The following is a 13,990-nucleotide window of genomic DNA, read 5'->3' on the forward strand; positions in this document are numbered from 1 at the left end:
TATATATATATTCATTTTTAATAAATGTATAATATTATATTAGTAATATATTAATATATTTCATAATATCTTTAGCATTTTTAAACATGCATTTTTTGCATATTTTATTTTACATTTTTTGCACATGCGTATTTTATTTTCCCAACTTACTTTTTTCCCTCATTAATTTTTTTTACTTTATTTTTTAATGACACTTTTAAATGTAATCATTAGCAAATATCAAAATGAATATCCATTTTTCATAATGCACTTGAAATTAATTTGTCACATTTAAATCAGTAGATTTTTTACATTTATTTATTTAGACAAAAAAAGTCATTTAATATAGACATTTTTTAGTCATTCGCCATAAAAATAATTTATAAAGTGAAAAATAATTATCAGCCAGTATTTTAATATCAGTGCATCCTTACTTTGATCAAAATGTAAAAATGTGTGCAATTTCATTGCATTATATAACAAAATATCATTTTAAATGGCATCTTTTCTCAAAACGAATTCCTGAGTAATTTTTACAGTTAATTTTAACCAGCTGGTCTCGTGATGATTACTGTTGAATGTGTGAAGTCAGTTCTTCAAGTTCACACAGGTGTCCTAGCAGTCTTAAATTTGAATCATAAATCTATTAATCGCTTTTTATCACATCTTTATGTGAAACATTTTGCTTGAAAAGTGTGCTATCTTTCTTTAAAATAAATATCACTGGCTTTGACATTTTATTATCTAGTGCAGTAACATTCATACATTTTTTACTTTCCAAAAACTTTCAGGGGACGTTTTATTTGCTCTTGCTCGTTTTGCCCTTCACACAGTCTAAAACACAAACACAGGTACAGTAGATGATCACAGCACATCTGACGCCTCGGCCCTCTGCCTGATTAGATCCCTGTGGAATACTGCCTCACACCAAACAGGAAACCAATGACATCACAATACCCTGTCTTTTTGGAACACAGCCCTGTGACATCATATTCCTCACCTTCTGTTTGTTAAAGCTAAAGATGGGTTGTATTACACAAATCGATGTAGAATTTCTTTCAGCTTTTGTGGCGCGCTATAACACGAGACGGAGTACTGCTCGTGCTCCTCTAGGCCCTAGAAAGGTCTACGAAGGACTTGTAAATATTCTCCAAGCTCGTAATCCTCTTAGATAAATAGAAGAGAATTTTTGCTTGTGAGTTTGTGATTTCCATAGAGGCAGATTCTTTCCACCCAAGCCCATTATTAAGACGTTTTTGTTGTGGAAAAGGCAAAAGGATGGTTTCCTGTAGTCTGAGCCATAAGCTCTACCACCTGAAACATGTAATTACATTGTGCGCTCATGAAAAACCAAGAATTGCATTGTTGTTGCACTTTTACTGAGTGGAATGAAGCCATTTTGTTACATGTGTTTGCCTGTTAGCATAGGCTAGCTCAGTGTTTTTCAGCTGAGAAGAGAATCATATAGGGCTTTTTTTTTCTGTGTAGTCACATCCAGATGTCAGCTCATCCAGAAACACGTGGGGTAATCGGATCTCTTGGAGCCCGGCCTGCAGCAAAGGACTGTTTTACATTCAGCTCAGAGTCTGTTCTGAAGGAATTTCAGAAGGGTGGATCCACAGTTCCAGTCTAGAATGATTATAGTATCAAGAACAAGTCTGACATAGAGCTGGATAATATATTGAATACTGGCCATGATTTTGCGTATTATTTTTTCGTACTATAAAATTAAGTAGTATTGTAAATATGTCAATACTTTTTCAGGATTCTCTGATGGAAAAAAAGTTAAAATGAACAGCATTTATTCAAAATAGAAATCTTTTGTAACAATATGCACTACCACACAAAAGTTTGGGGTCAGTGTTTTTTTTTCAAAGAAATCAACAGTTTTATTTAGCAAGGATGTGTTAAAGGGTTAGGTCACCCAAAAATGAAAATTAGGCTGTGTTTTACTCACTCCAGAGCCATCCTAGGTGTATATGACTTTCTTCTTTCAGACGAATCCAGTCGGAGTTATATTAAAAATTGTCCTGGCTATTCCAAGCTCTATCATTGCAGTCAGCGGGTGTTGCATTGCTTCAGTCCAAAAGAAGTGAAATAAAAAGTGCCGATCCATAAAAACAAGTGTCTCACACGGCTCCGGGGGGTGAACAAAGGCCTCCTGTAGTGAATCGATGCGTTTTTGTAAGACAAATATCCATATTCAAAACGTAATAATCACTTTAATCTAGCATGCGCCAACAGTTGTACACGGAAGCAGCTCCGAGCGGATGACGTATAAGGTCGGCGTTGCGCATGCGCCGGTGAGTCTCGTGAAAACAAACGTTTGTTAACAGGGGCTACTTTAACACTGTTGCCGCGGGTTGTTTTTCATGTCCTCGGGTTGAAAAACGACCCCAATAACGTGATATTTAGCCCTTGGAATGTGAATTTTACCAGGGGAACCCTGCCAAAACACATGTATTTTATCCCCGGAACGCAAATTTTAATGGGGGACCCCCCTCGAAATGCGATTGGGCTAGTTTTGAGTAGCGATTGGGCGGGTTTTGTTGTGAAAACCTGGCAACCCTGTTCATAAAAGCACTGAGACGTGGTGACCTCAAGAGGAGGAAACGCATCAAACTAACAAAACACCCCGATCAAATGAAAGAGTTCAAGCAGGTAAGTTTCAGTTACATTTAATATTTAGAGCTTTTGTTATGAATATTATTCCTTTAATTTGAGTGCCGGATTGAAATAAACATCGCCGTTAGCGTATACGTAGTTAATCGTTAGCATAAGCGCGGCTAACGCTAATATAATGAGCATTAGAATGACGTTTCTTTGTTAACTATTTAATGCTCCTATAACTTTTATTACTGTAAAAAACAGGAGGACATAATGGTATTTACTATTTTTACACACCAGAGGCTTTTAAATGAACTGTGTATCCAAAATATGCGTGTTAGAGTATGGTTAACAGTGTTTGTCATATCAGTGCGTCAGAAAAACAGTTCTGGGTATTTTTATTTGTTTATTTATTTTTTTAGTTAGTTGTAATTCTTGGCTGAATATCTTTAGCAGGTTTTAAAAGCCCTTTAAAATTAAATATGAACACAGTTTGGATTAAATAAAAGTACAGTCAAATTTTATCTCCTGTATAGACTTTACTGTACAATGACTTCATGTTATCTAACATGAGTTAGATCTAGTAACATCTTACAGTGAGTGAACAATATATTTTTACAACATTCATTAATGTTTGTGAATGTTATTTAATACAAACACTTGATCATCCATGTTTGTTCATTGTGCATTAAATAATTTGAACAGAAACCCTAAAACAGCAAACTGTTTACCTTTGTTTTTCAGTGGTAGCAGAACTATGACAAAACTTTTGGGTGAAACTTGTTTATTTTTTTCATACTTTTATTACTTGTGGAAAAACTTGAAACAATTTGAAATAAGTATAAAGAATGGCATTGGTTTTGTACATTTAATTTTTGTTTAACGTTATTAATAAAAATAATGATGTTCAATTAGCATGTTAGTGTTTTGCTTTTGTACCGAAACTGGTATAGAGAACGGTGGATTTTCACTGGTATTGGTACCGAATACTGACATTTTGGTACCGTGACAACACTACCTCTGACATTCTTCTTTACAAATCCTCGGTTTGTACTTCTAATTAGTGACCGTTGTTTTGTTGTCTCTCCGCTGCGTTTCCGCGTGCGTCACTTCTGAGATTACGTTTTGAATATGGATATTTTTCTTACAAAAACGCATTGATTTGCTACAGGAGGCCTTTGTTCACCCCCAACAGTGAGTGCAAGCTAGATTAAAGTGATTATTACGTTTTGAATATGGATATTTTTCTTACAAAAACGCATCGATTCGCTACAGGAGGCCTTTGTTCACCCCCTGGAGCCACTTTTTTAAAAAAAAGCCAAAAAAAGTGTGAGACACTTTTTTTTAATGGATGGGCGCTTTTTATTTCACTTCTTTTGGACTGAAGCACTGCAACACCCGCTGACTGCAATGATAGAGCTTGGAATAGCCAGGACAATTTTTTATATAACTCAGACTATTTTCGTCTGAAAGAAGAAAGTCATATACACCTAGGATGCCTCGGGGGTGAGTAAAACACAGCCTAATTTTCATTTTTGGGTGAACTAATCCTTTAAATCAATAAAAAGTGATAGTAAAATGTTTTATTTTGAATAAATGCTGATATTTTTAAGTTTCCTAAGAATCCAGAAAAAGTATCACAGGTTCCAAAAAAAAAAAATTAAGCAACACAACTATTTCCAACATTGATAATAAATCAGCATATTAGAATGATTTCTGAAGGATCATGTGACACTGAAGACTGGACTAATAGCTAATGAAAATTCAGGTTTGCCACCACAGGAATAAATTATATTTTAAAGTATATTCAAATAGAAAACTGTTATTTTAAATTGTATTAATATTTCACAATATTAGTTTTTACTGTATTTTTGATCAAACAAATGCAGCTTTCATGAGCATAAGAGACTTCTTTAAAGAACATTAGAAGTCTTACAGAATTTTCCATTTACTTCTTTTTGTGCATTTAAAACCTAATTATTTAGCACATCTTAAACCCTGCCAGATTTCTGTTAATGAGAGCACGTGGCTACTTCCAGTAATTTGCATTGACGCCTGTGCAGATGTTTTGATTGCTGTGCTTTTTTAACTCAGTTAGATAAACGTTATTTAGACCCACAGTGTTTGTCTGTCTCTCCTGTCGATCTGCAGAGTGGTATTCCTATGTTGATTTTGGCCGCTTCATGTCGTTTTTGACTATGTGAGATGACTGTTGTCTTTGGAGGTGTGTGATGTTACTTAGTTTTTTCAGAGGAGTCCAATGTCATATAAATCTGTCAGTAGAAACATGGAAGTACATACCACTCTTTCAGCAGATCAAATTGCTCGTGGAGAAGAACTAAAAGTTCCTCAAAAACATCACAAGTTTTTTGTAGCTTAAACAAAGTGAGGTGTGTTATGCACCAAAGTTAAATTCTCCATATTAGGATTTTGTTAAAATGCTCAACCGTGGGTATAAGCAATAATAATATTGATTGCTATAGAAAACACTACTAATTAGCAAAATATTATCTTACATACAAATCTTGATTTTGTTTGTACATCTGTTCCATTTTTTCAGAAAATATGAAATGGCAGTGTACGCAACAAGTCTGACAGCTGCTCTTTGTTTCGTATGACATGTTTTCAGTTGGCAGCTGCCAAGTACGTGAGAAATGTAGCCAACGTCACACCCCAAGCGGATTAAACAGCGGCGTGTCGCACACCTGGAGGATGACTGTCCGGTAGCCGCCTGTCATTCCCGCCCGCCTCGTTTTCACTCTCTTCACGGTGGAGTCGTCTGCACTGGCGTTTTTCCTTGCTTTTAATGGTTACAGACTTAGGCAGAGGTGTCAAAATTTATGAGGGAAGGACAAGGAGAGAATAAGACGGCAAGAGAGAGAGAGAGTGTGTGTGCGGAGCAAAGAATAAGTAAGCGAGATAAGGACATTGAACGCTCTGAATCTCCTGAGCAGAAACCTCCACATAAGGCAGTTTGATTGGCGGCAAGTGGGTGTGAGGAAATGAATCATCCAGTCTCTGTTTAAAAAAAAAACCTTTTCCTTTTCGTCTTCTGCTTTTCTTTCATCCCAATGCCCCTTCATCCTCCTCCTCATCAAGCCTTTAGCCTCCCAGACGTTTTTATTGGGCCGTTAAAGAGGTAATTAGGGAAAAACAGCCTTCACTGTCACTTTTTCCTGTCCTTCCAAGCATCTAAACTCGAGATGTTCACTAGATCACAGCAGTATAGCGCATACAGTGTGCGGGAACATAATTATGTTGGCATCAAGGGTGAGGAGGACGAGATTAGCTTTGTTCCAAAACATACTGTGCTGCCTACCTAGACTGTATTTTAATGCACCATCTACTAAAGGCCAACCAAAAAGGTAGGCAGCATGATGTTGACTTGTAAGATACCAAGTTTTGGCCTTCTTATTATTCAAAGATGGGATTGAATGTATCCTTCATTAGGTGCATTTCCATTACAGATTTGTGCAAAACTTTTGCGATATTATATTATCATATGATGATAAAAAATCGCGAAATGACGGCCTTTCTATTAACCGATGTTATGCGACTAAAATGTCATTTTTTCCCTCTCGTGATAAGTCATGGCGACGGATGTTGGTAGTTTTACGTATAGCCACAGCCACCGCACTACCCATTATTTTGAATTGAAGGAGACATAGGCATGTATCTTTAGCAAAGCAGCACGGAGAGCCGCTTCTGGGATGCATTTTACGTGCCGCAGCGCAGCTGGTATAAACACAAGCATTGACTAAAGTGGCCGTGTCGGAGCCGTAATGCACCGCAGACGTGTGCAGTGTTAATAAGGGGTTATCCATCCAAGCTTTAATGGCAAGGAAAGCCCATTATACTTGAGAGCGACCACGTATCAGGTGTTTCTTGGAGGTTATAGTACATTAAACAATGATCATGTGATTGTTATGTAAGACAGGTGACCTGTAAATGCCAAAAAAAGTTTCAAGTTTCCATTGCAGTTTTGCAAAATATTCCTTTTTTGAATTTACTGAAAAGCCACCTCATGCGAGCGTACAATTTTTTTGCGATATATGAGAGTTTTTGCAAAATTGACGTGTTTCGATTGGGCGTATTTTAAATTTGCAATTTCAATTTGCGCAATTTGAAGGGTAATGGAAACGCAGGTATTGAGAATGCAGTCCCAGAATGAAAATTAGTACTTTAATTCAACAAGCATTAAATTGATCAAAAGTGACGGTAAAGACATTTACAAAATAACAAAAAAAATTTCTTTTTACTTTCCTTTCATCAAAGAATCCTGACAAAAATGTCACGGTTTACACAAAAATATTCAGCACAACTGTTTTTAACATTGATATGATGAGAAATGTTTCTTGAGCAGCATACTAGAATAATTTCTGAAGGATCATGTGACACTAAAGACTGGAGTAATGGCTGCTAAAAAATCAGCTTTGCTTCACAGGAATAAATTATATTTTTTAGATATATTTAAATAGAAAACAACAGTTCTTTAAAATTGTACTAATATTTTACATTACTGTTTTTACTGTATTTTTAATCAAATAAATGCAGCCTTGGTGAGCATTTCACAGGAATAAATTATATATTTTTAGATATATTTAAATAGAAAACAACAGTTCTTTAAAATTGTACTAATATTTTACATTACTGTTTTTACTGTATTTTTAATCAAATAAATGCAGCCTTGGTGAGCATTAGAGACTTCATACAGAAGCCAAACGTTTGAATGGCAATATATATTTAATTCAGTAGCAGAAAGTATTAATACAAATAATTCAGTATATTAATTAAAAATTGCATATTTAATGTTATCGTTAGGTATGGTGGATAGATACGTTTCATTCAGCGGCAGAAAGAATCAACAAAATTAATTCAATATAATTATTGAAATGGTCATATTTTCTGTTATATTTAGTAGATGGATGCTTTTATTTTATTAAGTACCAAAAAATATCATAATTAAAATGGCATGTTTTACATTGTGTGGTTGTGTATTTCAGTGCTTAGAAGTTTTACATTGTTAGCTTAGCGAGATGAATCATTTGTTTGTTCTGCCCATGAACAGTGCTGTGTGTGTGCTGTTCAGCGTTAAAAGTCAGAAATTAATTTCATTTATTATTCTACCTTAAAAGGCAGCTGCCTATGTAGGCAATAGACAGCGAGGCGGCTCGCTAGGTTTTGTAACAGAACTATTGATTTATAGTAGCTCTCTCATTTAGTTATTCTGTCACTTGTCAAGTCTCCGCCGTGCTCTCGTTATGCACCAGATCTTTTCTTAATTTCCACGCAAATGTGACGGCCCAGTCGCCTAATGCTTTGTGACAAGTCACAAAACCTTGTTATTAATCATTAATCATTGCAGGATGTGCTTTTCGTCACCCACACCGTCCGGATGGTTTCCTCAAAGATCTGCCCAAAACACCTTACCTAACCATTTTCTGAAAAAATATGAAATGTTTTCCAAACCAAAAATGGATATCCTGAATAAAGCAGGAGGTGTGGTGTCATTCTACAATTATAATCCGCTTAAGCAAAGAGCCGATTGTGATTTATTTGTTTTTTATGTTTATAAAGGCTGTTTGCACATTTTTGACACTCCCTTTCTCTTGCAGGCGACATCACTCAGAAAGGATATGAGAAGAAGAGGTCAAAACTGCTCGGGGCGTATCTGCCCCACCCTCCAGGTAAGAGCCCCAACTCTCACCTCACATTTAAAGGGTCACAAATTGCGTTTGTACCCATTTGCACAGGTTTAAACAGCTGACAGAACCAGCTTTTCTACAGCAGATGGGTTTGCCTTCCCTTCTCTCATTTAAACAGATCCTAAAAACCTGCAATGGGAATCTGTTTCCTGTGGGCTAATATTCTAGGCATTAAGATCTCAGCAGATGGATTTCACTGGTCGTTCTCTCATACTTAAATTAGCAATGACTTTTGTAGGGCATCCTAGGCTGCATTACTATGCGGATGGTAAGGTTGCACACCTATATATCCTCCTTTATGCAGGTGTTTTATTATTTGACAGGCAGGAAGCTTAGAGAATGTGCATGATTTGAAGTATCATTCATGTTCATAGCACTTAGAGGTTTGTTCTCATCCCTAACCCTATAATATGAATGTTTAGATGTAGGTTAGATGATCAGATATCTGATTTAGAAACATTCAAAAGTGGCCTAAATCAGATGTATAAAAATTGATTTTATAAACATCTTATACATGGAGTTTAACAAATTGACAGTCTAAACATTTAAAGGGTCACAAAGTGCGTTTGTACCCATTTGCACAGGTTTAAACAGCGGACAGAACCAGCTTTTCTACAGCAGATGGGTTTGCCTTCCCTTCCCTCTCATTTAAACAGATCCTAAAAACCTGCAATGGGAATCTGTTTCCTGTGGGCTAATATTCTAGGCATTAAGATCTCAACAGATGGATTTCACTGGTCGTTCTCTCATACTTAAATTAGCAATGACTTTTGTAGGGCATCCTAGGCTGCATTACTATGCGGATGGTAAGGTTGCACACCTATATATCCACCTTTATGCAGGCTTATGGGATTTAAATGCCCATTTTATTATTTGACAGGCAGGAAGCTTAGAGAATGTGCATGATTTGAAGTATCATTCATGTTCATAGCACTTAGAGGTTTGTTCTCATCCCTAACCCTATAATATGAATGTTTAGATGTAGGTTAGATGATCAGATATCTGATTTAGAAACATTCAAAAGTGGCCTAAATCAGATGTATAAAAATTGATTTTATAAACATCTTATACATGGAGTTTAACAAATTGACAGTCTAAATGCAGCCTTAAAGTCTGAAGCTCCAACAGCTCTATTTGGTCTCTTCACTCCTGTGAAAATCTTATTTGGAAAGCAAGGCCATCCATAACCCAGGCCGGCTCCAGACTTAATCAGTCTATTTGCCCGCTTTTTCTTCAGTGCTGCTTTAAAATGAGCTGATAAGTGACTGTAGGCACCAGAATTAAGAGGCTCCTCTAAGCTCTTCTCAAGAGCTTCATAAAAGGTGCTTAGAACTTTTTTCTCTCGTTTCATTGAACTGAAACAACCCCTTCTTATGAATATTAGTGGGGAAAAAATCTAATGTTCAGTGTTGCTTTTCAATAAGGGATTCCTCAGTTGATCACCCTGGTCACTCGTTTATGTGCACTTAAAGTAAATACTTTGCATTTACATTTAGACTATCGATAAAATGCAGTCACTGCTGATCAAGCGTCTCCGACTTCAGATGGCATCAGTCTTTAAAAGCACACCGGCATCATTAAAATGAAGAGCTCGGTATAGTACTCTTTTACAGTTTTCCCAGACAGGTATTTAGGACAATACATTTAGACAAGTTTCATAATCTCTCGTTGCTTTGTGATTTGAAACTATGAGTGTGTTCCATGAATTCAAATGCTTTCAGTGAACCGAAAAGTCGGATTCAATAATTCATTTACTAAATCACTCAAAAAATGTTTATGAAACACTTGTAAAATATATAGATAAATATTTAAATATTGCCTTTCTCTGGAATTATTTTAAGATGGTGCATATAGCCTAAATACAAATTTCAATTTTCATGCTTTTTAAAAGAAATTTTGTGCATGTGTAAACCAAGCTTTGTTACTGTTTTTTATATTTTAAAGGGGTCATATGATGCTATTTTAAAGATCATTATTTTGTGTATTTGGTGTAACCGAATATGTTGACATGCTTTAATGTTCAAAAAACACATTATTTTTCAAATACTGTACATTATTGTAGGTCCTCTATGCCCCGCCTCTCTCAAACGCTTTGTTTTCTACAAAGCTTTTGAAGGCATGTTCAAGGCAAATGCATAAATATCAAGTTGTATGTCTTCAAATGGTTGAAAAAATATTAAGATATTATATTTTCAGCTGTATCGCCCAGCCCTACCAATAAAGTTAGTGCTGCTTTTATAGTTTGGTAAGAATTTATGTAACTTTTGAAGGTCTCTGATTTGTGCTCGGTGTGTCTGGCTGCATTGTTGATTAGCACGGCTTCTGTTGCCATAGCAACAGGCAGCCCGCATGTTCCCAGTCTGGCTTCCAGTGAAAAAAAAATCTACATGACATCATGCTCGGGCACAAAGCATGTATCGTAGACTGTGGCGCGAAGAGCGGCATGCGCCAGACTCAATGCGATGCCTCCATTCCTGCGGGAACTGGTGTTATTTAAGAGTCCCGTAAAGGCATGAACTTGCGTTTAATGATCAGTTGTTTTATGTACTGGAGCAAGGGAACGTGGCACAGTGACACCTCCCTCAGTGATTGTGTGTGTGTGTGTGTGTGTGTGTGTGTGTGTCTCCTAGTTTTTAAGGGTATCCGGTTACCAGCACAGATGAGAGATTGTCTCTGTGGCTGCCTTCGACTGAATGACAGCCGTACTTAGACGTTAACCCAATCAGTATTGATCGGTGACTGTTAACCCTCGGCTTTTTAGTAAGAGAAAGACTGTGTGTTCATAGTACGTGAGTCAGAAATCCACCATTACATCCTCCGCTGCATGAGCTGGTGCATGATTCTGACTTAACCTGCTGTCTCACCTTCTGCCTTATTGAATGAATAAATCCACCCGCTGGTGTCTTAGGCTATGTCAGCACGGGGCCAAAATTGATTTCTCGGGCCTACACGCAGAGCTCTTGGCTGGAACGCTGAGCGCAACCTGGGCCGTCTCACGTGTCCTAAAATCTGCCAGGAGGAGCAGAGTGGTGCTAAGCTCTCCATTCTGAATCCAAGACAACAAAGAACAACAGAAGAGAACAGAGCTGGCTCATCACAAGAGCCATTGATATGAGTCATAGCCGACCAATCGCTGCTGTGTGTGCCTGGAATTAAATATTTGATCTTTTCTCAATCAGGGCTGCACTGGCATAGACATATTGGCAGATATGGATCGTCTATATATGGCCCACATGGAATCGGCAGCCACAAAACTCACAGAACTCTCAACAGATTTCCACAGAATTTGAAAATGTTATTTGTAAAATCAGAAAATTCTCTGCTCTGCAAAATTAAACAGATTTTTCTTCAGAATTTGTTAACAAAAAGTTATATAGGACTGCCAATGTTTAAATTATTTTTCATATTTTTGCATTGTTTTATTTGTAAAAAATTTTTTACACTTCCAATCAAATGAAATCGAGTGTCAAAACATTACAATAGTAGAAAAGTTAACTTAAATGTTTTGCACTTTTGTTGCCATTGAAAAATAATATACTGTTTAAATAGGATAAAATAAGATATTATCCTTCAATAACTAGATAGTTATGTTTGTCGGTGTTTATAAATGATCTATTTTATTTATTTATTTTTTTTTGTTTGTTTTACTTTTGAGATACAAACTTGCATTTGCGAGTCTTTATCTCCCAATTCTGAATAGTTTTTTAAATTCCGAGTTTATATCTTGCAATTCTGACTTTTTTATCGCAGTTCTGACTTTCTGAAAGTCTGAATTGCGAGATATAAACTCGCAATTCTGACTCTTTTTCTCAGTTTCTGTCAGTTTATGTCATGCAATTCAGAGAGAAAAAGTCAGAACTGCGATTTTTATCTCGCAACTCTGGCTTTATAACTCGAAATTGCGAGTTTATATCTCACAATTCGGAGAAAAAGTCAGAATTGCGAAATGTAAACTCGCAATTGCGAGAAAAAAAAGGCAGAATTGTGAGATAAAAAGTCGCAATTACCTTTGTAATTTTTTATTCAGTGGCAGAAACAGGCTTCCATAGTTTTGCTTGTGTTTTGTTTTGTTTGGAATTTTACATCTCCAAGCGAAATCTATCATAAAACATTATAATGTAGAAACATTAAATGACTGTTTAGTATATTTATATATTGGCATAGAAAAAACATTTTTACATTTGGAAAAAAAAAGATTCTCTTTCCAATAATTAATAAAACCTCTATTATTGGTCGGTACTAATATATTGTGCAGCTCAATTACTGCTGTTGTAAAAAACAACAAACATTTAGGTCTGAAGGGGTGAGAGATCCAAAAAAGAGGATGACAATATGTTACAAAGAAAAGCTGCCCTTAACTTAGAATGAGACAAGAAAGTAGGTTGCCAATGAGAAATTGAAAGAAGAAACCGCTGATTAAAATGAGAACAAATCAGTGTACCTGTATCTCTTAGCCCATCTGTGAGGGAGAGTGTTACAGGAAGAGATCAATGAAGTGGATATGTAATAAATGAGTCCCTGGCTGAGACATGTAATTGTCCCTCTCTTGCTCTCTTTGTGTCCTTTAGGGCTGGAGGGGTCCATGGCACACGACCGCCGGCCGCCCATGGCGCCCTCCGCTTCACGATACCACCGTAGACGCTCCTCCGGCACCCGTGATGAACGTTACCGATCAGGTGAGTCAGCGGGGAGTTTTTTCCAGCAGTGCAATGAGTGATCCATCATGATTCTTAAGCCCCGTTCACACCAAGCACGATAACTATAAAGATAACGATAAAGATATAGTTCTAAAAATCGTTCTCAATATTAAAGAATAGCAGAGTCCACACCACAACTATAACGATAAAGGCACAGAGAAACGATATCGTTGGAATCATTTTCAGAACTATTTTTTCCAGCTGATGAACGATAAAAACATTGACAGCCTATCAGAATCCATCCTGCTATAACAAGCTCGAGAATTTAAAGCGGCAGACGCACGTGCGCTTAGAATAAACAGGCGCTATCGTTCTAGGGCTCCAGACTGTGACCAAATTTTGCGACTATTTTTTCTGCTGGTGTGACTAATTTTTGTGAGAGGTTGCACTGGCGCGACCACCGTGTTGTCCAACTCACAAGCGCTGCCATTTCTGTTGCATTTGAGAAACATCAAACGGCAAACGAAACGAAAGCGAAACTAAACCGCGCTATTTTTCAGCTGCGCAGCGCGGACCGTTTATCAGATCGCACCGCGACGTAAACAAACTTGTCCGAGCTCAGAACAGCTTTACGCGGGAGCCAAAGTTGATTTTGCGACACTGGTCTGCGCTGCGAGATCCAGCGAGAAGCGTTTGAATTCGCCGCACAATGATAAGGTTGCTGCGAGATCTAGTGAGAATCATTCAAATTCTGCACAGAATTCTCTGTTATAAACAGCGCTGACTAGGCCTGTCACAAAATCACAATTATAACCAGTAAACGGCAGCAGAGGAGCACTTATTTAATTTCTCAATATTTTGAAATGATAAAATCACTATTATAAAATATAAAATCATCAAGAAATCAAGTGGCAGAGAATGAATTTGCATTTTCAACAAGCCTTTCTTGCTGTTTATGGTCAGATCAATGCAAATATCAACTCATGTTTTTATGCAGCAAACACATAGAATTGTAAATGAGAAAGAAGTTAATGTGCCTTCTAAAAATCTAAACAATTAAGA

General features: G+C 36.8%; 1 protein-coding gene across 1 annotated transcript in view; it reads left to right on the forward strand.

The window, feature by feature from the left end:
- Positions 1-13,990, forward strand: part of LOC107725840 (disco-interacting protein 2 homolog C) — a 124,309-nt gene that overhangs the window by 59,423 nt on the left and 50,896 nt on the right. The window contains exons 2-3 of the mRNA XM_016535240.1: positions 8,202-8,273; positions 12,860-12,967. Of these exons, the coding sequence (XP_016390726.1) occupies positions 8,202-8,273; positions 12,860-12,967 (180 nt within the window). The remainder of the gene's footprint in view (positions 1-8,201; positions 8,274-12,859; positions 12,968-13,990) is intronic.

This window comes from Sinocyclocheilus rhinocerous, unplaced genomic scaffold (assembly GCF_001515625.1).
Source record: "Sinocyclocheilus rhinocerous isolate Xijiao unplaced genomic scaffold, SAMN03320098_v1.1 scaffold1508, whole genome shotgun sequence".
Classification (NCBI taxonomy): Eukaryota; Metazoa; Chordata; class Actinopteri; order Cypriniformes; family Cyprinidae; genus Sinocyclocheilus; species Sinocyclocheilus rhinocerous.